The sequence below is a fragment of the Clarias gariepinus genome, chromosome 27 (genome assembly GCF_024256425.1).
Source record: "Clarias gariepinus isolate MV-2021 ecotype Netherlands chromosome 27, CGAR_prim_01v2, whole genome shotgun sequence".
Classification (NCBI taxonomy): Eukaryota; Metazoa; Chordata; class Actinopteri; order Siluriformes; family Clariidae; genus Clarias; species Clarias gariepinus.
The window spans coordinates 15,742,195-15,768,884 of record NC_071126.1 but is presented as its reverse complement, the minus strand read 5'-3'; the positions used below and the strand labels follow the sequence as shown (position 1 = coordinate 15,768,884).

At 36.2% G+C, this 26,690-nt stretch overlaps 1 protein-coding gene across 1 annotated transcript in view; it reads left to right on the top strand.

Annotated features, from left to right (window-relative positions):
* tbc1d32 (TBC1 domain family, member 32) overlaps positions 1-22,488 on the top strand; it is a 68,922-nt gene extending 46,434 nt beyond the window's left edge. Inside the window, exons 31-34 of the mRNA XM_053489129.1 lie at positions 4,449-4,603; positions 5,940-6,080; positions 13,393-13,581; positions 20,295-22,488. Of these exons, the coding sequence (XP_053345104.1) occupies positions 4,449-4,603; positions 5,940-6,080; positions 13,393-13,581; positions 20,295-20,414 (605 nt within the window). The 3' untranslated portion in view covers positions 20,415-22,488. The remainder of the gene's footprint in view (positions 1-4,448; positions 4,604-5,939; positions 6,081-13,392; positions 13,582-20,294) is intronic.
* Positions 22,489-26,690: the final 4,202 nt, after the last annotated feature.

Below are 26,690 nucleotides of genomic sequence, written 5' to 3'. Positions count from 1 at the left end.
AATTTCAGTTTTGTCTCAAAACTTTCGACCTTGCTCTGCAGTAAACTTTTATTCTTTACTGGATTTTTTTTTTTCTTCCCCAGTAAGTGGCTTTTTTTTTTTTTTTTTTTTTTTTGATAACTCTCGTATTTATTTATGGTGAAATATTTTCTATTTTGTATATGTAGTCTATGAGTTTAAATTGACAGTGCAGTTCATATTGGATAAGCAATAGCTGTGCTGAGCTCAGCTGTCACTATGGAAACCAGATAAGAAATGCTTTTTCCCTGCTGTCTGGAATGTTTTGACTTTCCATATAGAAATTGAAGAGAAGTCGGCAGCCCTGAGATTTCCGTCACCTACGGAAAATATGCAAGTGTAAGCAATATGGCAAACTTTTATTTGCACACCTTTTGTCTTTGACAAGGCACACTGGGAATCAAATGTACTATTCTGTCCATCTTATATACAGTCTATAGATCAGATGTGCATGTGTACAGTAGGGCTGTACAAATCAAGCTCAGTCTTAAGATTGGCCATTGGTCTTGGTACAAATCTTCAGTATAAAGGTGAGATTAAACATTGAAGTGATAGTGAGACATGGTGAGAAGATAAAATAAAGACTTCTTTTTTTCTCTAAATACAGCCTTGCTTATGTAAGAGCGTCTAGAAGCTGCTCTTACAGTTAAAGTAAAGGCTTGGCCTTGAGAAAGTTATGTTGTTTTTTGTTAGGTTTTTGTTTTCTGATCTTGCCTTAGACTTAAATTGACAATGATCTTGTACATTGGAATTATTTTTAGTTTAATTACACACCCTGTTGTAATGTTCGTCCTATTGGAATGACCACCATCTGGGATGTGTACCTTTTTCTTTTTTGTGTACCTCTTCATACAAATTTGGGGCAATCATCATCAAATTTAATGTCTAGAACATCTTGCACCTGTTTTACAAGGAGAACTAAGAACAGACTAATAAAAGAATAGAACATGTGAACCACTTGACACAAAATCATGCTTTTTTATTCTTTTGAATCAGTTATTATATTGAGTACAATGTACTGGACAGGAGGGTTGAATTCGAAAGCAAACATGATGTTTCTCATCAATGCTTTGTCAGATTGAAAGCAGTAATGGTCACCAACAAGCCAGTGTCATTGCACCATTGGTTTCATCCTTAGCAAACCAAAGAGGAAATTCAGTTCAGTTTGTGTAGGTTCACAATGCAGCTTTACAGAAATGCAGATGTGGATTTGGAACCATAAGCAAACCAGAGACCAGTGAGGACAATGTCCAGTGAGGAGATGTCACAAGAAAGAAAGCACGGCTATGTATGGGTTACACCGTATAAAGGGATTGTGAATCATTACAATGTTCAGGATGAAAGAAGTAAAAACTTTGTGGTTACAGGATGATCAAATTTTAAATAAATGTTGTGAAATGCATAGTACTATCCGAAACCCTTGAAAGAGCGGAGGATATTGGGTTCAAAGCTACAGCATCAGATTGAAAACTGAAGCAATGGCCAGGCTTTCAGGGTGTTTCAGGCCATAACATTGACGATTAGTTTTATACCAGTAAACCTGTGATACAGTAGGATCATGGGCACTCAAGGCTCACTCATGGCTGCGGTCACCAAAGGTCAATTTTCAGTATCTGGTCAAATCTTACAGACAAGCCAACAGAGCTGCCCGATGGCACAATGAGAACCCATAGAATTGCATTTAAATATTATGGCTGATCAGTTTATGTATCCACAGTGAGACCCAAGTGCAAAAGATGCATGTTTGAAGAGTGAGAGGGGGCACTGAATTAAAAATATGTTAGAACCCTGATTAGAATGTTGCACAATGTTTTAAAACCCACTGCGGTCTTCAAACCCATCGTTGGGATCACTTGCATTTTTTTTCTAATAACAGCAATAAGAACCTAAAATGCACCATCATTTTTGATCACACATAGGTACAGTATAATACATTATTTAAATCTGTAAACCTTTATTTGTGCACACTCACAATATCAACAAAACACTGTGCTTTTGTCAAGTAAAAAAAAAATACAGGGGTTATTTAAAAAAATTAAAAATTAAAATCTGCTAATAACTGTGATATTTGGAAAAGTGCTATCATATCTAAGCAATGCTTAATCAATAAACAGGTATTAACCAAGTTTCTTATTAAGACTGACATTTACTTGTATTGGATGACTACTTGTTCAAGAAATTTATAAAGCATGATTAAAAAGATCATGTCACAGTTTACATAGTTTACAAAGTAAAGTTTAAAAGGTGAGTGAAATTCTTATGTGCAGGGAGAAAAAAAACAATGCAGTAAAAACACAAGTTACTAAGAATAAAAAGCGATTAACAGTGGAATAAGAATTGAATAAGATAAATAAAAAGTAGAAAACATACAGTATAAGATGCAATATGGTTTGTGGGAGTATGACATTCTAGGTACAATATGCACTACTATGTATAAACAATTGATTTTCAGCAGTCTGTTAAAATGCAGTGTTCAATAGTGTAGTGCTAAAAATGAAACACTATAGCAGACCTGAGAATTTATTCAAAATTTAAATGCCCTTTACTGCTGTGATTGGTTATTAATAAGCAGTATTAATAACAAATGGCCTGTGGGAATAAAAAAATTCTGAGTTTGTTGGTGCGTGCCCTGATGCTGGTGTACAGTATCATCTACCTGAAGGTAGTAGTGAAAAGAGATTGTGGTTTAAGTGGCAGAGGTCTTTTATGATCCTTAAAGCCTCTCTTGGAGGGAGGAACGCTTACTTGCCCAGGGACATCCTTGTTGCACTTGAGACCCATGCAGTTCACAAACCAACAAGTAATGTTGCTAGTCAGGATGCATTGAATGGTACTTTTGCCGAAAGACCTGAGGACTGCAGGGTTCGTGCCAAACCTTCTCAGCTCTCGTAGATGGTAGAGATGTACAGTAGTTGTACCTTCTTCACCACAGCTCCAGTGTGTGTGGGCCATGTAATATCCTCACAGATATGAACCCCGAGGAATTTGAAGCTCTTGATTATTTCCACTACTGTTCGAGTTAAAAGAAAAAATGTTTTTTTGTCTGCGTCCTGTAATCTACGACCAGTTCTTAATTTTCTTTACATCGCATATGAAGTTGTTGTGCCAAGTCACAGTTGTTTAAGAAGCGGCCTTTAAAAAAGATGTTGGGGTCAAGTGCAGAGATTAATCGAGAGGGCTTAGTACACATCCCTGTGGAGCACCTACACTGGTAGTTAGTAGCGAGCTACAGTAGGGGCCATGTCACCCACCTGTTTTTCGGGCACTCAGAAAACTGCACAGGGATTCCCCTAAGGAATCTAGTTTGAGTGTGGAACTGTGGTAATAAACACTTAACTGTAATTTCCCCCCAAAAAAACAAAAAACCTTGCATTCTCACATTCTCAATGGTATCCCATTGTTCTAGGTGACTGAGGAAACTGCACCATCTGCATTTGTTTTGGTGGTAGGCAAACTGCATTGGGTGTATTGTAGTGTTGTAGATAGGAGCATGGATTAGATGATGTCTTTGATTAATTTCTCGATCCATGTACAGTACCGTACCCATAACAGGAGACTCAGTGTTGTGTAAGCACAATGGTAGAATTTTTGGAACAGGAGGATGCGGTAGTTAGAGTTAAGGAGGGATTAAATGTGTCAATGGCTGGTTGCTTTGCAGGTAATACTTGCCTGAAGAACTGACATAGATCCGGCTTGAAGATGGTTTTTGCATTGTCTGTGCTTTCAGTGGGTGCTCTCACCGAGGCATCTGTGCAGTTTGACTCAAAACATATACAGAATGCATTAAGTATGTCTGGGAGAGAGACGGGGCAAATCACAGCAGGCTTTGGTTTTAAAATCTCGAACTGTCTGCAATCCTCGCCACAGGGTCTGTGCATTACTGTGTTAAACTAAGTTTAAACTCTGTCACTCTGTGCATGCTTGGCTGTTTTAATGGTCTTGTGGATCAAGTGGCTTTTTTTCCTCCTTGTTTTCAGTGATAATGGCTTTGGTTTGGATTAAGTCAAAGCTTTAGCAAAAGTGCGTGAAATCACTGAAAAAGTCTCTGGAAAATGGATTCCGATCTGGACTGTTTGGATACACTTTTTTTTTTTTGAGATTCCCTCTTGAGCTTCATAGATCTTTGGGGTAGCTTAAGAACAGGAATCTTTTACATTGAGAAGCCAATTAATCATTAAAAACCCAATTATAAGGGGGGGAAAGCAAAACTAATCTTTACTTGATGCCTCTTTAATGATTATCATCCTGCATCAGTCTATTAAATCTACATATGATATGAGGAAATATAATTAACACCTAACCAGTAAAATTGTCCTCGATAGTCTTAAGTGTTAAGTGTAAGTGTTATAAATTAAGGAAAGGACAAAGTCATCATTTATTTTTTGTAATGCGACGCAGTGTTAACACTTCCTTGACCCTTGCTGTGTGAGGTTATCTTAAGGGCGATTACCCTGGTTACGACTGGCTGTCGTCTACTATTTTTCTTCTGATGGGTGGCGACGTGGGCCGCACTCTCAACCTGCTGCTGCGTTTCTCACGACTACTGACTTCAGCCTTCCTGTGGCCGTCACGAATCTACAGATCTGTGAGTCTACTCTATCCAGATCCCCTTTGCTGGCAGGGCTAAACATGAGCAAGAGCATTATTTTTTCTTCCTGGTTTCAGTTCCACAAGTCTCGCCTTTCCTTGTTTCATATCCCCTTTTCCCATTAAGTAGCTGCACTCTTTCTTAATCCATGTGTTTTCGTCTGTTTTGTTCTTTCTCAATTTCCTCCGGTCCATTAGGGGAACCCAGAAATGAAGTAACAGTGCAAGGTTTTTTTTTGGTGTTGTTGATGATTTAAATATATGAGCTGCTGTGTCCCTCTTGTGGTGTGACTTGTAAGGGATAAAATAGTTAGAGGTGTGCTGTTATCGGACAATAAGCCACGATGCAGTCTGAACGGAAGCAAAATTACTGTTCTGATTTGATTTATTCCTCTTACGCACTGCAGTTTGACAAATAATATGATTTTTTATTTATTTTTAATTAATTTAAGCCCAACATTTTGTACTTTTTATTTGAAAAAACAACAGCACCACGTTTCAAATTCTTCGCTCATCAAGCTCCTCAAAAATACGGTCCTGTTTCAGATTATATGTAAAACATTGTGAGACTTTCTCCCATTCTTATTTATTTTAAATGTAAAAAAGTAAGAATTTTTTCTCTCTCTCTCTTCATGCTCTACTCAACTAAAAGCATCTCGGCATGTGTGTTGAACAGTAATGCTCCACTAAGTGGAGTTTGTCTACCTGATTGTAACCCTACACTGCTGTGTCACCGGTGCGAGAGCGCATGCAAATCAGAAAGTGTAAAGGACTGAGAGAGGGAATAAGGAGAGAAGGCACAGAGTTCACACCACGATTCGAATCTCTAAATAGGAACACGATCCTTCACACAGCGTGCCCCCCCCCACCCCCCCTTCTACCCTGGCGTCACTGTCAGCAGCGTGAGCGTAGAAGCAATAATAATGAAACGCGTAGGCTTCTCTCCGAACGCTGCATGAAAAATGGTTATTCTCATGCCTCACTCTGGCACAGCCACAGAAGTAATGCTCTGCTTATTAACTCTTCACAAATATCAGTAGCTCATTTTCACCTTCAGTGATGTAGCACCAATTACTTAAATTAGAAGCAAAATATTCAAGATTTAAAGAAAATTTCGAATTAGTGGGGTTGATCAATTTTTTTTTTAATTGCAAGGCCATTGAGCAAGTAAAAACTCCAGTGCATTGACACACAGACACACAGACAAATAGGTATATAATTCAACATAACTCGTTCCTTGTTCATGAGCACTCTGGGTTTATATGCTGTATTCACGCTGATACTTTCACAGCTGTAACACGTGAACCTTCTGATTAATAAAACATTTTCCTCAGGTGCACATGCCAGAAGAGATGGCTCAGTCAGGCGTCCCACCTCTCTACTCCTGCACCGCTCACTACGTAGAGATGCTGCTAAAATCCGAGGTGCCTCTGGTCTTCTCTGCATTTAGGATGTCCGGCTTCACTCCCTCACAGGTAGAGTTTTAAACCTCACACCTCTTCCGCTGACCTCTGCAGCACCATCCAGTGGCCCCCAGGGTTAATTCATGTTGCCAGTACTTTTTAGTAATGAGATTTTTGTGTTGTTCTGTGTACCAGGGGGTGGACAGTTACGTAAAGTAAATTTAATTTGGTAATGTAATTACGTCAATACTTTAAACGGATTTTTACTTTTTCTCCACTACTTCTAAAATAAAATTTTGCACTTTCTACTTCACTCCTTTATGTGACATCTGTCGTTTTTTCTTAATTATGAGTGGAAATAACATACTTTACTTTAGCTGGTTTACTTCGATCTGCTGGTTGCTCAAATTAGATGTATCTACCTTGTGAAAACAGAATGTTACTACAATGCCTGACTGAAAAAAATCAATAAAGTTGATTCCATCGCCTTTAGCTTTAATTACAGCAAACAATATGATGGCCAGTTCATGTATAAAAAAATGATTCATCTTGTTTCCAATACCACTCTATCACCATTTAAGTCCTGAAATATACCTGTGCCAACAGGGAGAGGAAAAACTTTATTCATTTTATTAACCTGGTCATTTAATACAGGTAGTCCCACGAACATTCAAGTTACGAATTCCCAAAGATACGAACAGAGTAGCTTAAATGTACTGTACCAAAAAGACACTGCAATGCACCAAATACCAATATTTACAATTACATACAATATTTTAAGTGTGTAAAGTGTATGTATAAAATATACTAAGGTTGGGTATGTGTATGTAGGGGGGTGCGGGAGAAATGAGTCGGCCTCACCGGTTTCAATGAATTAGTTCGGAAGCACGATGATTAAAAAAAAAAAACTGTCTGTCCTGTAAAGCTGTCCTGATGGTGAATAATCCAAATTTCAGAAGATCCTCAACAAAACAGAGTGCACAGTCCAATACCGTGCAAAACAGCTTTAAGACAAATGGCGTCCGGGATTCCCCTCGCGATAAAGATGCAGAGACACATTTCACTATGAGATTAATTTCCTTAGGTGTGATTATGGTTTTTGGCCACATGATGGCAATGTGGGAAAAAGGGACAGATTTAGTCATGTGGATTGGTATGCTTTATATATTATATATTCATGTCAAAGGCGACACTTTGTCGGACTTAAGAACAAATCATACTTACAAACGGTTCATAAGTCAAGGAATACCTGTACCTTCAAATCATCAGATGACTCAGTTTTATTGCCACCTGGCATTGGCAATAAAACCTATACCTGACCAACCAGGACTCAATCTGGACTCACCAGACCACATGTTTGTTTGTTTTCTTTTCGTCATTCTAAAGTCCACTCTTTATGCCTCAAACTGTAGCTTTTTATTATGATAAGTCTGTCTAAAAAGTGTTTTTTTTTTTTCATGGCCACACAGCTGTTTAGTCCCATCACAAGTGTTTAAGTGGGATAAATTCCTGATTTTTTTTTTCCTGCCCACATTTCATGGTTCAGCACTATCCTTTCAGGTTTTTAACCCAATTCCAGCAATTTCCATCTTCATAGTTGATTTGCTTTGTTGCTGCAGCCCAGTAACCCTTGTGAAATGTCAACCCTTTGGCCAGGCAGTGTATTACAAGATAAGTGCAACAGCCTACACAACTGAGTGCCTGAAAATAGGTCTGGACTCTAACTCAGTACCCCTGGCCTTATTTGAAAGTTTTTTTTTTTTTTTTACGTTGTTGAACAGAAGTAAGAGGTATTTAAATGCGTTTGAGGCTGCCGAGAGTAGACATGCCTCTGTAATTTTCCGTTAATTCTAAACAAACACATAGAGCTAAGCTCTTTTGTGCTAGTGGTCATTTTCTGGATTAATGGGTAATCTAATGCTAGCCTGTAGTAGCGAAATCATTTGTTGTGTATGTGTTTTTAATTAATCTCTCATCTACCATGATTGTGTTGTATGTCTCACCAGATATTGTAGTCGTCTGAGTAATTGGTAACTCTTAAGCAGCAAAGCGTTGCTATTCCACAATCAAATCCAACAACAGCAATGCAGACTGGAGCCAGTAATCACTTGAGATATATATATATATATATATATATATATATATATATATAGTACATTTCCATTAGCGAGCTAGCTGTTTCACATTAATGTGTACGGTTTGAAGCTTATCACCTGAACTTGGAATTGGGTAAATAAAAACTATTTGGACTAGCATTACTTGCAGCAGGTGGAATGGAGTTCTATGTTAACATATGGAGATTACAGTACTATTTCCACAAATTCATCTTTCACTGGCTGCCTGATAAACTATAAAACAATCCAGTATCTCAATACGCAATCTATTACATACCAAACATGTGAAACATTGTTTTATATTCATCAAAGTGAGGGAGATTGATATCTGGAATATGTGATTAAAATGTTTGGGATTTTTCATATTTTTTCAAGAAAGGATGGCAATCATGTGTAGACACATTAAGTTTAAAATAAATCTTAACGTTTGCCTGCTCACAAATCCTCACACAAATCCACAAATCCACAGCCACTCGGATTTCCAGAATAGAAGTTTATCAGAGCCAGACTCATTAAATGCCCTTATATTAACAGATCTACTGTATGCCTTGAGTGACATAAGAGCCTTTTATTAGCCTAAATATAATAATTTAACATAATAACAGAACCATGATAAAACACAATACTTTTGATACTTAAGGAGATTTAAAGGTAAGTACGTCTGTACTTTTACTTAAGTGGGAATGTAAATAGAGGACTTCGACTTTGTCCACCAATGTCTATAACTAAAGTTATTTTTTCCAACAATAGGTTGTTGATCACCTATTTTGATGTATTTCCCTTTGATAGTCATCAAGAGCAATTGCAAAATACACCACAATCTGAACAGACTCACCGGTGCCTTAGCAACCATAAGAGCAAATTAGAAGCCAGAAGTTCAAACTTTGTGGTTTTACGTAGGTGTAGAATTTCTCACTGGCAAATTGCACATTCCAGCTTTGTGATGTTTGTTATCCTGGAGTGTAGACTACCATGTACTGCTCGTCAGACAGGAAAAGGGCCATAGCTCCTTTGTTCACCGCGCTCAGAACTCCTTTCTCCAGGCACTCATAGTGGAAAATACTAATTTTAAATTCATTTAAAATTGTCAAAAATATAAAAATTCGATTCAAGGCAAAGGATTTACATCAAATGAAAATATTTGTATATTTTTTTCTTCATATTATAATTATCTGGCTTTGGTCAAAAAAGGTGTTTTCTACATATCCGAAATACAGTATTTGCTGATAGCATCTTTAAATAGAGCATACCTCATAACAGAAGAAATTCACTTTTACATAATTAGTGACATCTGCAGCTTTACTAGATACTTATTTATCAACGTTCTTACTGTACAATATGAAATTTCTCCTATCTCCACCAAAATTTGGGAGTGCTCCGGAGGGGTCCTAACTGGTTAGAAGTTACCAGAACCTGACGTCTAGTTAGTGCTACTTTAGGTTTTTTAGTAACATCGAAGATGCTGCTTTGCAACAGTGATGATTTGGGTTTGTCACAGCCGACAATTTCGGCAATACTAAATCAAACTTTGACTGCTCCTGCAGCACCACATAAAATAAGCTGCATTTGTACTTATTACTGGTTTTCCTGGAGTTGTTGGTGTCATCCATTGCACACACATTAAAAATAATTATCCCGAGCACCGATGAGAAGGCTTAACAACACTCACGGGGCTATGGAGGCTACATGATCATCGATAAGTAGTACAAAAACAGTGCACACGGCCTTCAAAATTTTCAAACAAATTTCAGCATTTACCTTTTGTCACATCCTTCAGGGGTACATGTGGAGAACTGACAGGTGGCATTGATGGTTTTACAAATTGTTGTATATTCACTCTTTTATCTTTACAGGCAAAAGTAGGGTAGGATTTAATTATGTCTCTTCAGTTCAGTTTACGACAGTGTTGCTCAGCTCTATTAAAGGGGCTTGAAACAATTGTGATTAAAGCAGTCTGCATAGGATAACTGCATGCAGTCGAGTTATGCACTTACCTGTACAGTATAACTTTTTGTCTGTTTGCATACATAATGCTCTCACAAAACCGCTGCTGATTTTAACACAAATTTTTCACATTTTAGTCCTATGAAAACATTGAAGCCTTGTCAGTGTAATTATAAGATGCGGTTCTCCATAAACAATATATAAGATATATATGCGCAAACACAGATATATATATATATATATATATATATATATATATATATATATACAGTTAAATCTTGGATTGCAAAAATAATTTGCTCCAGCAGCATGCTTGTTTATCAAAGTACTCCTATATTAAAGCACATTTTCCCATAAGAAATAATGTAAACTTGTTTCACCACAAAAATATTTATATAAATAATTTAATTTAATGAAATTTGGTGATTAGATGATGAGTTTTGTTCTGTCAATATCTAAAATCAAGGCTTAGAAAAGTAGTAGGGGGAAAAAAGAAATTAAATAAAAGTTTAAAGATGGCAATTATGGCAGTAAAGTTGAAAAATTAAGTGAGATAAAGTCTGTGGTACAGAGGGCAAGTGCCGTTATGCGAACAGAGCCAGAGTCAGGTCAACCGGAAAGGACACACACCTGAGGAGAATGTGGCTAATTAGAGTCTGTGTGTTCCTATGAGTTAGAAATAATAAACAGAAGAGCAGAGCAGGAGACCGATGCAGAGAGATAAAGAGAGGGAGAGAGCGCGCGTTCAGAAATGTGTGATTAATATGTGTGATTTACATAAAAAAGAAAAGTTCACTGGGGAGAGCTGGAAAATAAGGTCAGCTCACAACATCACACAGACATTAATTAGCAGCATTCCCCTCAACTAATCAATTATTACGTTCACTGGCAATTCATTTGGTCATCAATTTTAGTCAGTTATATTCATCGCACTCTTACCCATAATACTGGGTGAATGTGCTGCAGTGGAATATAGCCTTTGGTAAAATGTACAGTATCAGGCCAAAAAAAAAAAAAACTTTTAAACTTAAAACTTTCAGTATCCCTCTAGTCATTCCGCAGCATGAAGTTTTCCATTCAAACTAAAAGTTTTCCATTCCTATCTCTTCTATTCTTCTCAGGTGTCTTTTTAAGGCTGCTTTCCATCAGAGAGGTAAATTTTGTTGCTTTATGCCCCTGTAGTCAGAGTCTGAGCATGCTTCAGTCAGTGCACGTCCTTTCACTTTACACCCAGGACTGCTTCTACTGCTATGAATTACACGGAAAATTAAACACAATGACTTTACCATGTGTTACATACAAAGTGCATTTTAATGTTTGGAAGAAATATTGTAAATATTAAAAAGCGCTGGGCCAAGCGAAATGCTTTTTAGCAGCAAGCAAAATGGGCTCCGAGTCAGAATAAAAGCTGCATGAGTGCACGAGCGAATCTGGGAAAAGAAAGTGTCTTGAAATTGAGTATCACCTCTATCAGAGAAGGGCAACTGTGCTTGTTCATGTCTCCTTGAGACTCTAGACTAAGCCAGAGAGGGCTGTACACTCAGTGAGGAGACCGTGCATGCTGGAGAAAGTTTAAAAAAGGGGGGAAAAAGCTCTTAGTGTCTGACACCGCAACACCACTCTAAGAGACAGATTAGAATTTGATTTTGCCTTAGATAAGCTGTTATTCTGCTCTGTTTACTATGTAGTTATACTTCAATATATTATTGCAATACTTACCGTGCACTTACTTACTTATCAATTCAGTTTAGCTTCTGAACTTATGTTGAATGGTGAAAGGGAATGTTTAGAAATGATAAAACTAGGAGATATACTGTAATGAGATGGATTTACAGTTATCACTCTGAAGTTAGTCGTTTTTCTCTAATATCATGTCTAAAAGTCGTTTATTCTTCATAAGAAATGACAACTTAGTGGTTTACACTGTCTTTTTGTATGTCCAGGGTTAGAGCTTCGAATCTTTTTTTTAGAATCCAAAGGCACCTACAGTAGTTTGATTTGATTTTTCAGATTGCGTATATAGTGTATGATTGGGTCTGTGTGAGTGTGTATGCTTTTGCCTCGTAATTAGTTGGTACCTCATCCTGGGTGTACCCCGTCTTGTACTTGCTCTCCAGTCCCCCCTGTGACCTTACGCATGGATGGTAGCTACGGCAATTTATTATTTGTTAAAAATTCTATTGGAATTTATCAGTTTATAATTACTGTATGTCCATGAAACAAGTTGGTTCATATTATTATCGCAACTTTAGTGTGTTGTCATTCCCTCACAAACATTAGAGTGAAAAATAAATGCGACTTTCATTACGCAAGAAACAAAAAACTTGCTGACGTCACTTAAGCATATGAACAAAACCTGTTGATTTTGAAACATTCACTGTCTATATTTTTTACTACGGAAACCATAGAATTTCACAGTATTATACACATTAGCTATAACTATCAGGTTGCCGGCTTGTCCTGGTAGCAAAAGGCATTGGCTCAAGATCCAGTAATTCCAGAATGACGGATGTAGTAGGTGAGCAGAAGCCAAGGTATGCAACCAGGAAGTATGTGATACAAGTAATGTCCGAATAGAAAAGCGAAAACGTGATCCGAGGGGGATGAAGGTCTAAAGCACAGTACTTCTGATGTCTTGAAAAAGGTACAGAGGCGATCTGACTGTGGCCACTACTAGAGAGATACTCCAGCTGTGAATGAAGTTTGTATCATTCTTTTAAGTGCTGGTACGTGATTGAAAACTGGCTACACATGTGTTGGCAATGAAGTTGGGGAATTCGTCATGTGGTCTATGTGAAAGCGAGGAATGGATGACCAGATTGTATTAGATTCATTACTGTAGCTCGACTAAGACACATAGCACTTACCTAACTGACCATTGACAGGTGAAGTGAATAAACATTGATTATTTCATTTCAATGGCCCCTGGAAGTGGGTGTGATAAATTACATAGCAAGTGAACATATTACCCCAAATGTCAATATGTGTTGATGAAGCAGAAAAAAAGGGCATGCATAAGAATTTGAGCGACTTTGATACGGACCAAATTGTGTTGGCCCTTGTGAGATGTTCCTGGTCTGCACATGTGGAGTGAAGGCTGGCCTGTATAGTCCAATCCAATAGGTAAACGACTGAAGCTTAAATTGCTAAAAAAGTAAATTCTGGTTCTGATAAAAAAGATGTCAAAACACCCAGTCCATTGCAGCTTGTTGTGTATGTTGTTGCAGACCAGTCAGGGTGTTCGTGCTGACCTGTGTCATTATTTTGATCTCTCTCTCTCTCTCGCTCTCTCTCTCTCTCTCTCTTTCTTCTTCTCTCATATAAAGATGTGTATGCATTGGCTGACTCAGTGTTTCTGGAACTACTTGGACTGGCCTGAGATCTGCCACTACGTGACCACGTGCATCATCATGGGCGTCGATTACCAAGTGTACATGTGCATTGCCGTGCTGAAGCACCTACAGCAGGACATTCTGCAGCACACACAAACCCAGGATCTGCAGCTCTTCCTCAAGGTGGGACTTGCACTATTTATGCATGGGTTTATGCTCAAGCCTAGCCAGCTCTGATTATACTGAAAACGTTTGGAATGAAAATATTAGAGTCAGTCAGAAGCTGTTTTTCAAAGCAGTCACATTTTAGATAAGGAATGAAGTGCTTGCTGTAATAGGAAAATCATCAACAACAGGGTGGTTAATCTCAAATGGTCTAGATGGACTATTAAAATTAGGAATAATTTTATAATTCTCTTTTATAACAGCTTAAGCATATTTGCAGTGGAATTAAATAATCATTAAATAATCATTGCCATTGATGTAACTAATAACTAGCAATATTGATATTAAGCAATATTCTAGCAGTATTCCCGATGACTAGAAGACTGGTGGCCTGTTCATGTGTGCAAATGATTCCTCATGCTTCTAGAACGATTCTTTTGTTCAGATCTGTTTAGTCCAATCCTGTGAGTTCTCATCACATTGTGTGTGTATGGAAATGCTCTTAGATTTATTATTAAACATAGCTATGGTTATTACTGCTGACGTTTTGTCATGTAACTTCACTTAGTGTCTCCAGTCATGATTTTTTTTCTGGTCACATTTCTTCCACAAAGTTGACAGTTTAGCACTTTTTTGCTTGATGCAGGCCAATCATTTGTTTGTTTGTTTTGGGACAGGCAGTGTATATTTGTTTAGATTTCTTATATCAATATATATAAATTTAATGATGAAGATGAATATACTGAATGATAGTTATATATATATATATATATATATATATATATATATATATATATATATATATAATTTCTTTTTTTTGTGATAAGTAGTATTACTAATCTATGGAACCCAGAAAATTTACCTACATACCTGCATAACACAACTTTAAATATAACTTTTTTTCCCTATATAAATATATAACACTTAATATTATTATATATATTTGAATTTAACTTTTGAATGTCTGACTACGTTTTAAAATTTGTCACATACACAACCATACACAGTACGATTAATTGTCTTACTCTTAGCTGTAGAATGTAATATAATTACACTGCAAATTCAATCTGATTTAATTGCAGTTTTATTTATATACTGTAACACTTTTAACACTAGTCATTGACGCAAGACAGCTTAAAACGAAAATAATTAAAACAGAATTAAAATGATTATGGAAATAAGTTTAAAAAAGTGTGAGGAAATCTAAAACGATCATGGAAAATGTGGGATCTAGCAACAAAAAAAAAAGATCCTACACAAATTTACACTGGAAGTTAGGTAAACAAAATTAAATAAAATAATAAAAATTAAAAAAGTAAAAGTATAAAGTGTAAAAACATAAAAAAAATAAAATCCATGCTGTGCCAGTGTTTTATACTGAATATAAATATAAAAGAGCCCTAAAGTGCTAGATAGTTATTTTCTTATGTGTTTCTAATAAATATGTGTGTGTTTGATTTAAATGAGCCTTGTTTCTTCACAGAAGTATGTTATACAGTTCTGCCAGTGCTATATTCTCTGACCACAGACAATAAAGAAATCATCATGTTTTTCCAAAAATAAATAAATAAATAAATAAATAAATAAATAAATGTCTGAAAGCGAACACCCATAAATTCAGAATATAAGAAACCTACATGCAGTTTGAATCAAAGTCTGAAATGGAAATGATGTTTTTGAATTGCTCCTGTCTGAAGCCGAGCGCAGAAGATGGACATAAGATTCTGGATATCTTAGATGAAACACGAATAAAGCCCATCCTGCGTTCTTGTAAATTCAAAAGCAATTTCCCATCCCTATACGATGAATTTAGCTTCATGAAAACCCTGGCACAGCATATATGAAAAGTTCTGAGCTTCCGGCTTCTTTATTATTAATAACACCCTTAATGTCTTTGCTTAGTGATTAGAGCTGAAATGCTTCATTTCGATTTTTATGCAATGCAAGCTCTTTCTGTGAGCTCCCCAGGCCCTTTTCTGAAAAGCAACAGGAGCTCATTAATCACAAGGAACAACATCTGTACATTTTACTTTTAACACTAATAACCTTTTATTATGGCTTTGTTGTGATGTTTGTTTTAAAGCAGTTATTTTTCCAAAAAAGACTTGGTTCTTATGATAATTCTTAAGTAACAGAGTCAGATTAGTGAAATTAGATTTTTTTAGATTTTATCTAAATGTAATGATTTTATTTGTTAAATTGATATTTATACCTTAGTGATGTTGAATTGTTAAATTCGCTTGGTTCGCCTGTGTTAAATAAGTAACACGCTTGTTATAGTTTCTATGGTAATAAAGTGCATAAGGACTTGTATAGCGATCACACCAAATAATAATAACAAATTATTATAATTTTCATTTATTTATTATTATTTTTTAAGGAAAATAAAAAAGCTAATCGTTGATGTGGTGAAGGTTTCAATAATAGACATTTGTTTAGCTTTTTATAAGGAGTCTCCAGTGTCAGCCCTACTTAACAAAGAAAAAGCTGATTTTCAAAAATAACCTGAGAGCCTTCTTACTTATTTTAGGTCTGCCTAAATCAAAAAGAGAAGTGAAGGTTTTAATATTTTTTATTCATTTTCTATTATACCCTGTCCTGTCATATTTTATATGTTGCTTATTGTAATACTAGATGTGCCCACAACTTTGTTCAACTGAAATTAAGTTGCACGCTTATAAGCGCTTTTAAAAAAAATGTACAGTGCAAATCTTTTAAATTTTTAGATGAATTAAGTTTTTTTCCATTAAAATTTCAAATTAGTATATCTTCTCTTCCTGTGGACCGATTGCAACGAAACAAAGCCTATATGTTACATCAACCTCTGCCAAATACACCTTTAAACCTTATTAAAATTTGTTTAGTAGTTTTCACATGATGCATAAAAAAAGGTGTTCTATTACTCATCTTATGTCCCCCATATAGTTTTTCATAAATATCTCCAATGTACAGACATGCCAACTTTACAGTTTTATTATATGTATAGACATAGATTTATAGACAGTTGTAATGAAACTATAAGGAGTGTGTAATAATTGTATGGTATAAATATATGTGATATATATATATATATATATATATATATATATATATATATATATATATATATATATATATAAAATATTAATTTTATATGTATATATATCATTTTTATATTAATATAAAAATAATGACAGACTAAGTGTGAGTAAGGAGCATTGTGCAGAGCTTTTATTTTGCAAACAACGTCCAAAGTGAATTTTGACTTAAAAATGTATTTTGACAGAAATGAAAACCATCGTTCATATGTTAACTATTGTGGGGCACGATTTATAAATGAACGACAAGGAATGGCACTTGGAAAGGTGACTCTAGAGAGACCTCGGTTTATCCATACAGTACTGTACATGTACTGTAAACATCACAATCTCACTGACTCATCATAAGCTAAACTTCCATTATTTACCCATAAAGAGACTGTGAACAATTGTAGGTGCAGCCACAGCTGGCATTTTTATACAGTATGTGTATTAAAAGTTACAATATAAAACATTATTGAATTGCGGTTGCAGTTCTACACATAAGCTCGGAATACTGGTTATATCAATAGTGGTTTTTCATAAGGGTAGATGAATTGTAGTTGCTGAGTGTTCAAGTCTGAACCCACGAAACTTCAGAATATAATGTTTCAAACATACTGTATATCCAATACGTGTTTGTGACTTGAATAAGGACGGACAGATCGGAATTCATGCAACTTTTTACCTCGGCCAGTGACATCAGTGAGCCCCGGCAGCACAATGATTTTATTTCAGCGGTGTGGGACAGCGAGGAAGGTAGTTAGTAGAGTGAACATGTAATCAGTGATTTAGTAAACATTTGGCGCAATTAATTTGTCAAAGCAAAACGGGAAGGAACTGAGCAAAATTCACAGAGCGAAAAATTTATTGATATGCACATACTGTACGCATCACTTCAGAGGAAAGAGTCATCCACATTAGAGTCAAATAAATGTCAGTTGTACAGTAATTATAAATGTCACCCGTTATGACATGCAAATTCCATCTTACCAAAACATCGGAATTGAACAATGTGGCTTGTAATGTGATCATAGCCTTATTGGTGCAATGGAAATAAGAACACAAGCAGTTTAGTTTGACTGGCTCTTAAGAAATTAAACAATTGGGGCCATGTTGATATAGGAAAATAATCAGTCACAGGGTGGTAGAAGGTGTACCGACAGGGAGAGAATTTACTGTTACCAACTCAAACTTTTACATTTATAGTCACATTTAACATTGCAACACAAGTTATACTTACAGTACCAACCGTCTCTTGAAGTTACACAGCCCCTCTTTCTTGAATACTTTCCAGTGCCAACACTGGAGACTTTTTCATTCAATTCAGTTCAGTTTAGCTCTATGTAGTGCTTTGAACAATTGACATTGTAATAAAGTATATTTAAAGGAATAAGAATTCTGAATATACATTTATAGCTTTCAGTTAATCCCTAATGAACAAGCCTGAGACATTGTTAGGAAGGAAAAACTTCCTGAGATGACCTAAAGAAACCGTACCTAAAAAGCAATCTGTCCACATTTGGATGATGCCAGATAGCAAAACCATAAATAAACCAATTCAATAACCGTTTCCTGTAGGGTCAAATGTGCACTGTATAACAGGATGCATTTTAGTTAACATGAAGTCCACTTTTTAAAGTCGCCACTTGTTTACTGACTTGGGTACAAACTTGTTTTTGGCAATTTTAATCCTTTTCAAGCTATTGTAGTCATAAGACCTCATAGTGAAACTGTTTATATCAACTGCAGTCCAAAGCCATCAAAAAATAAAAAAAAACCTTAAGGAATACTCTTTAATATTAATTGGCATTCCAGTCATTGTGGGTGATCTCATCAGTTGTGCTTTCCCAGACATGGCTCTGCAAACTGCTGCAAATTAGATATGCTAGTCAATTTTTAATAAAATACGCTTCTGATAACAGTAACCTGTCTGTCAGGTAGCACTTTCCTTATGAAAATTCATACCAGGCCAAAGGTAAGTCAAGCTGCTTTGCACTGAAACGCTTCAAACGGGGCATAAAGTAACGTAGGCATCATCCATTTACACGAGATCATACTGTAGCTCTACCCCAAATCGAAATCCTAATTCTAGCCGTTATTATTTAAGATCATTAATATCAAACTGGGCGACATTTGATATGGCTTAGTGGGTGGCTTAGTGGTAAGCACCGTCGCCTCGCACCTCCAGGGTCCGGGTTCGATTTCGGCCTCTGTGTGTATGAAGTTTGCCTGTTCTTCTTATGCTTGGTGGGTTTCCTCCGGGTTTTCTCCCACAATCCAAAGACATGTATATTAGGCTAACTGGTGTTCCCATAATTGCCTGGAGTGTGTACAGTATGTGTGGTCGCCCTGCTATGTATTGACACCCTGTCCAGGGTGTACCGTGTCTCATGCATTAAGTCTTCAGAGACAATGCTTGTATTTCAAGTAAAAAATTATTAAAAATTGTTGCTCGTCCTGCGGAACACTCGTAAACCGCGTTACTCGTAATCCGAGGTTCCACTGTATTTTCTATATTGTGTATTTTGCTGTACAGTTGTTTTATTTTAACTTTAATTTTATATTTTATTTTATTCTTCCTAGTTAAATTTACCTGTTATTTTATTTTTCATATTTATTTCTTATTCATAGTCTTTTATTTTAAGGTCACAAGCAGTTGTCTAAGCATTTCAGTGCATATCGTACTGTGTATGACTGTATATGTGACAAATAAAATTAGAATTAGAATTTGAATTTGACTCTCTCTAGCTGAAATACAAAGGCTCTTAGATTAAAAGAAGGAATATAAACCTGAGGTATGAGCTACTGTGAGAGCTACTCTACACATCATCCGACCAATCAGAACTAAGCATTCAAAAGTGCCGTGATGTATTGGATCTAGCGTCATTACATTCAGTAACATTGAACATTCGGTAATAATAAAACATTATTTAGTAACGGAGTGATTCTATCTATAACCTCGCTGGCACCTTATCTGCTGAATCATTGCTTGCCTGTAGTGTTGGGGAAAAAATAATAATAAATCAACCATTTTATTATAGCAAAGTGATTTCATTTCAGGCATTTCAACAAAAACTTTATCACTCGCTTTGAGCTAGTCGAAACTCATTCCTGGTTTGCATTTCACTGACTCATGGTGTAATTAGTCTAATTTGCCAAACAAACCAGTCTGCAGCTGTGGCCAAAAAATTTGCATAACCTGCAGCTATTTTTTTTTCCTTCTGAACATGCCAAAGCCATAAGGGGTTATTTGTGCTTTCTTTTATTTGTATTCTCTGTAGTGTTGTTTTGTAATTCATGGAGCAGTGTGAAGGCTTTTAATTCATTTCTTTCACATTGGCTCATGGATGGCGTTTTCCTGCATTTCACCTAATTAGCCAATACACAGCAGAATGTGTACGAATTACTACTGTGCATTATGCTTTAGTTTTGTTTTGTTAGAATTTGGAGATTGCTATTATCCAAGGAAAACCTCATAACCTCCAACTGTTACTTGTTTAATCAAATAGTTTCTGGTTGCTTGAATTGTACCAGGGTTTACAATTAGAAATTCTAATTTTACGGCTTAGAAATTGCTTGCTCTATACTAGCATACAGCTAACAATGCTATTAATGTATTACTATGTTGCTCTAATCCACATATACTGACAGCACTTCTTTTCCTCTGTGCAGGAGGATCCCATCGAGGGCTTCAGAGTGGGCGATTACCTGGAGTACATGGAGAGCCTGGAGCGCCGATACAGGTCCATGGTGCTCATAGACATGAGGAACAGTTTACTAAAGAGCGCATAGTATTCAAAGAACCTTGATTAGTTTGAAATGTCAGATGGGAGGAATTAACGCTACCTTTCTGAAACAGTCTCTAAGCCGAATCGTGGGGAGTTTGTGTATGCAACTGGATGCAGCTTGTTAGGGTTACTGTAGTTTAGTTTAGAGTTTACTTTTGTGTTCTTTTCATGAGAAAGGGCATGCTCATTTACACAGATGAAAAATTTTTTTACGCGCCATGCCGATGCAAAGAGTTTTTTTTTTTTTCCCCTCCTAATGAGTTTGTGTGCTCTCTGTGTGCTTTTTGTGGTCATTTTAAGGGGGCTTATGTACACAGGCTTTTACAGGTTCTGAACTTTAAAAAAAAAAAAAAAAAAAAAAAACGTGTTTTTTTTTTTTAGAAACATACACTCTCTGGCTAAACTTTTTAACACACTCTGAAAAAGTCACACACACTGTTATTTCATTGGCTCGGCTTCAGCTTTGGTTACAGCGCCCATTTGCTATGGCATTATTTCAACAAATTTATGCAGTGTCGCAACATTTACTTCCAACCACAGCTGAATTTGTTTACAGCCAAGATCTTGTGGCTGATAGAGCATGAGTCTGTAAAGCCTTCTCCAGCACATCCCAAAGCCTCTGGAATAGGGTCAATCCGGACTCATTAGCCAACATGACCTTTACCCTTACTCCAAAATCCAGTCTTTATGCTTCCTAGCATCATTTTTACTCTGATTAGTCTCTCTAACAAGTGGGTTCCTCCCACAGTTGTTAAGTCCCAATCCTGTATGTTCTCAACTGCATGCTGCATTTCTACCATGAAGTTAATGGTTGAGCACTATCCTTCCAGGTTTTAATAATGCATTGGACCAATTCCAGTCATTTCAGCAATCTCCTTAATTGTTTTCTTTGCTTGATGCAGGTCAGTAATTTGACCCGTTTGAAAAACAAGAACATGTTTTTTTTTGTCTGTTTAATGTCTGTTCAAGAAATAAGAAAGCACTTACTAAATTCGTTAGGGTTAAAGGTATTGTTACCAGCTAAAACAATGATCACTGCAATAATTATTAAGTTAATGGCTTTTTTAAATTGGGCTTTCTTTAATATTTTTTTTTTGGCCAGGCAGTGTATTTTCTCTATTTTATTTCTGTGAAACTTGAAATTGGACAGTGAGTTCCATCGCTCTGTAGGGGTTAAAGTCACCTCCAGAATCTGGCACTCTGTACTCGCTGTGCCTAACGAGACGCCTGGGCTTGTGTGATGCACTGCTGAGTATCAGAGGTACTGTAGGTGATTCAGTCTCATATTGGGTGCGAATTCCAACCTCTGTCACTAGGTTCCTTTAATTTTAGCGTAAAGCCAAATTTGAACCAAAAGCAACTCTTGTGTTGGGGCATAGAGCACATGTCCACATCTGTACTGTAGATATATAACCATGCATTACTGCTATATATGATCACACACAGGTTTTTAACCCAGAGGGATTTTTACTTTAATGCTTTATTTACAAAGCTTGGATTGAGGGCAGAGCATGCTGCAGTGGGTTACAGACTGACTGAAATATCACTGTTTAAATTATGAGTATACACTACTAAATATATAATAAACCTTGACCATATCATCCAAAAATCTCTCCTGGCTAATAATTGTCTTGTTTTTATTTAATTAGCATGCTTAGTCTAGCTTAATATATACAGTAAGAAGCCATGGGTTTCTGCGCGGTCAGCAGCAGGAATAACCACCGTCGTCAGGACAAATCTATTCAGTCATAAAATTCTGTATATAATTTACACAAACCGATGGTGCAAACACATAAACTAATAATCATTAATTCTTAGTTAAATGTTTTTTTTGTTTTATAGAAATCACTCTATCCTTCTTTATTATACATCAGTTACATCATACAGTATATCATACTGTATGCTGCACTTCTCTAAAACATTTGCAACAGGTTGTTTGCAATCACATGACCATTATGATGCTCAACATCACTCTGGAGTGAAAATCTGATCTGATTTCTGCACTAGTTTAGACGATACTTCCAGAGAATGGTATAAACAGATCACCAAATTTTTCAAATGACGTCTGTTCGTGTCTGTTATCGAGGCTGTATATATATATATATATATATATATATATATATATATATATATATATGATGTTTATTTACATTTGCCTGTCTTTTGTGTAACTGTTAACCCTGTTGAACTTCTCATGGATTATCTGTTTAATCAATCTAAGCAATCGTAAATGCACAATCCATTAAGTATTTATTGTAGAAAATTGCTTTCTGAATTTTATGACCATTATCTGTCAGCAACCTATTTGACCAATTACTGTACGTGTACCTAATAAACTGTCAATAAACTGTTTTAACATTTTGCCAACAAATGGAAAAGGGGGGGAAAAGGCATTTATTGTAGTGACATTTTTAATTTTTGGTTTTACATATAATTTTTTACGAAATTATCTCAGTATAATTTTTTTTTTTCCTTTTTTCCCCTGAATGTGATCCATGTTTTCTAATGACTTTTACCCTCACCTTTTAACCTTTAATGACCTTGCATACAAAAGAAACAAATCCCCCGAAAGCAAAAATGATGAAATGTGCCAGTGGATTTATCTAATCCCACATCAGCATGCAGCCAAGCATACAAGAAGATCTACAGCGGCAGATTGTTCTTCTTCATTTCCAAAGCCAATCCATCAGACAAGAGTTCTCAACACCTCTGGAAATAAGCTTCCCATATTGGTGCATAGAACCATGAAGACTCTTCTATCTTTAATGAACCTGTTTGAGTGTTTACATCAGAGTAACAGCCACTTCAGAGCTATGAACCCCTAATTTGTATGTACGCTTGGAGGTTCGAGTTTTTTCAAGTACAGCATTATTATGGTTTTGGACCAGTTGAAGCCAGTCTGTTGATTCATTTTGTTCATGCTAATGCTATTTGTATCTGATCAGGGACTAACAACATCCTGGAGATTTGTTTGTTTGTGCTCAGAAAATGGGCTCCACAAGTTTTTCCTTTATCGTTTGATGGGCCGTCTAATAGACCTCAGTGGCAGAAGATAATTGCGACGGCTAATTAGTGATAATCAAGATGATTACTCACTAATTGGGATCTCTGTGTGTATGTGTGTGTGTGTATCTCCGGTTGAGACTCTGGGAAGATCAAGAGGCTTGTTTTTCCTTTTGCGGAAGTGCCAAACTATCGCCACATGTCGCTTTTATGCATCAAACCCTGATATGAATATATCAGTCTTGCTGCGCTTGCTCGTTCATTATGAAAAACATTGGGACAACCCATTCGAGACAACTTGTATTGATCATGACACTTGATGTTGGTCATTGTTATGAAATAACAAGAATGTCAGTTTCATCCATGAGTATTACAGTATGTGTTTAGTGTATTTATTATGTATTATATATTTATTCTCATCAGTGATCCCTCTCCACACTATGGCTATGTAATAAAAAATTAATAAAAACTTTTAGGGCATGCCTTTATGCCCTAAAATAATCAAGGATATAGTCAAGGATGTAGTGGTGTGACAATAAGCAAGGATGTAGTGGTGTGACAGCTAAATCAGAGTTACTGTTACCACATTGAAGGTTATTCTTTTCTTATAAGTGTATGTACCAGAGTGGGTCATTTCTCTTATTTGACAGCTATTACAAATAACTATTGTACGGTACAGTACATTTAAATGTTACATTTTTAAGGTACATTGAATCATAGAAAGTATTTTGCTTGGGCAGATGAAACAGAATATAAATTATGACAATAATGTTCTGGGGAAAAAAGAAAAAAAAATCGATGTGGAAGCAAGCTGTGCCAGTTTTCATCAAGGCATAAGTGAAGGTCATGATCAAATTTGGAAGACTTTTTCAGATGGATGAGGAGGAACTTCCGTTTTTCCTGGAATTAAGGATGATGGGGACAGACGGAGAGGCTGATCTTAGACACAGAACATTATTCAGAGGAACAGCACTCAGCTTTTCTCCCCAACTCATTAAGCATGACATAAAAAAAAAACCTTTTGACTTTCTGAAATTTTGTCATTTCCTATTATATATATTTTTTTTTCTTAATTTCTTTCTGTCTTTCTAAAAAGTTTTTTTAAGTAAAATCTCTTGGGTGGGGGGGGGGGGGGCTTTGAAGTTCAAATATAAATATTGTACAGAAATATACATATTTGAACAGCTGCTATGTTATTACAGACTCATTTTATTACGTTCATGTCCATTTCGTTATGACACAGCGATCAACCAACTAGCCTGATTTTTAATTTGCTAGGAAAGGTACCTAACTGGAGGAATAAAAATGTACAGTTCCTCGAAAAAGTATGTATTTAAATAAGGTAATAAGTTTCCACTTACTTTAAAGTGACTCTGCAGAAATAAAAATAAATGTAATTATTCAGGTGTTTTCACACTTATTTCGAAGATAAAAGGTGTGAAAACAGTATAATTAATAAGTATTCAACCCTTTCCCTTTTAGCAATCTGAATTAGAAATAGTATTACATTTTAATAAGCACTCACCCCAAATATTTTTAACAGACTACACCTAAACCTGTAGTCCAACTTTGTCCAATTTTATGCTTAAACCACAAATATCTTTAACAGATCAGTTATGTTGTCATGAGGAACAAGAAACTTCTTGTGAAGCTTTGAATTTAAGTTGTCAGAATGGATAAAGTAATTAAACCATAGGCAAAGCTTTGAAACATTCGTTGTACACCTTTACAATCAGGCCAAACTGAGTGCCCTGGCTAAAAGTGCAATTGTGAGCAAAGTGTTCAAAAGCCAGCTGTGAGCCAACCTGAAGGGGTTACGGAGAACTCTTTACAGATCTTCCACTTCTGAGAAAATATGAGAGCTTTCACAATAAGAGTTGATGGCCTAATGAGACTAAAGTTGGATGTTTCAGTTTAAAGGCAAAGCAGAATATTTGGCAGAAAACTAAATACAACACAACACCCAAGTAAATCCCTTTGCTGGTCTGGGGCTGCTTTTCCGTGGGGGGCAGGAAAGCTTTTTGCTGTGACAGGCAACATGGATAGATGGATCCATCCAAATTGTTCAGAAGAACTACTTCCAGTCTGCAATGCTTAAAGCTTGAAAAATCTGTGTTACAATTTGTGTTTTGGAGTGGCCAAGTCAAAGCTCAAACTTGAATCTGGCATGACCTAAAGATTGCAGGTCACCATTATTCTCCATCTACAGTAAAGCCCCATTTATCCTTCTGTATCAAACCTACTGTACATGAAGTCTACACTGTATGCCATGCAAGTGGCCTGGAGTGTTAGGAGCATTTATACTTGCTTATGTGATACACTGGTGTGTCTGTGATCGCTCTGCAATTACACCACCAAACCACTGGTTGAATTGGGGTTTTTTATGCTACTGTGCTACTATGCTAAGTCTCTTAGCCACTCTCTGCTACTGTACTGTAACTCTCTGAGACACGCTCTGTTTTGGTGTACTACAAACAATGGCAAATGAAATTGAGCAAAGCTTCTTTCACAATAGTTGGAGCTAATAGATGTTAAACAACAATTAGTTTTATTTAAATTACAGGCATCCCAAAAATGAGTGAAAATGTCAGAGGAGATGGTCAGTTTGACATTCATCTTAATTAAAAAATGAGCAGCCAAATAACCAACAACAGGGGAAGAAGCTGGAAGTGTGTTACTACAGTACCAGGTGCACTGTAAAAAAAAAAAAAAAACGTTAAAAAATGGTTAAATGACTGGCAGCAACGGCTGGCAAACAAAAATCATAACATTAAGGTAAAAAAACTACTTCATATTATGTGCAAAAACATTAAATTTACAGAAATTATTTAATTTTTTACAGAAAAACACAGATTTCTCTTTATTTATACGAAAAAACACCTTCATTTATACGTACTAGGGGATGAATACTTTGGTAAAATATACAGTGTTTTGTATGACTTCTGAAAGTGTGTTACAGGCAAAAAACTTCCAACCTTTTTTTTTTTTGCAACAGGTGCAAAAGAAGCAGACCGCATACTAACATAGCTGTGGCAGAACATTGTGCCAGGGACCCGAACTCCCTGTAAAGGGATGGTGCCATGTGGCACACCAGCTGTTTTGACAAACATGACACCAATGATATTCCAATATGCAAACAGCCCATCTGTATGGAAATGAATGATCTGCACAGAAAAGAACTGTTGCTAGCTGAGCTTTACCGATGAAGATCACGATGCAGGGGTGATCGCTGTGGATGAGAAACATACTCCAGGTGGAGGTTTCATTTCAACTGCGC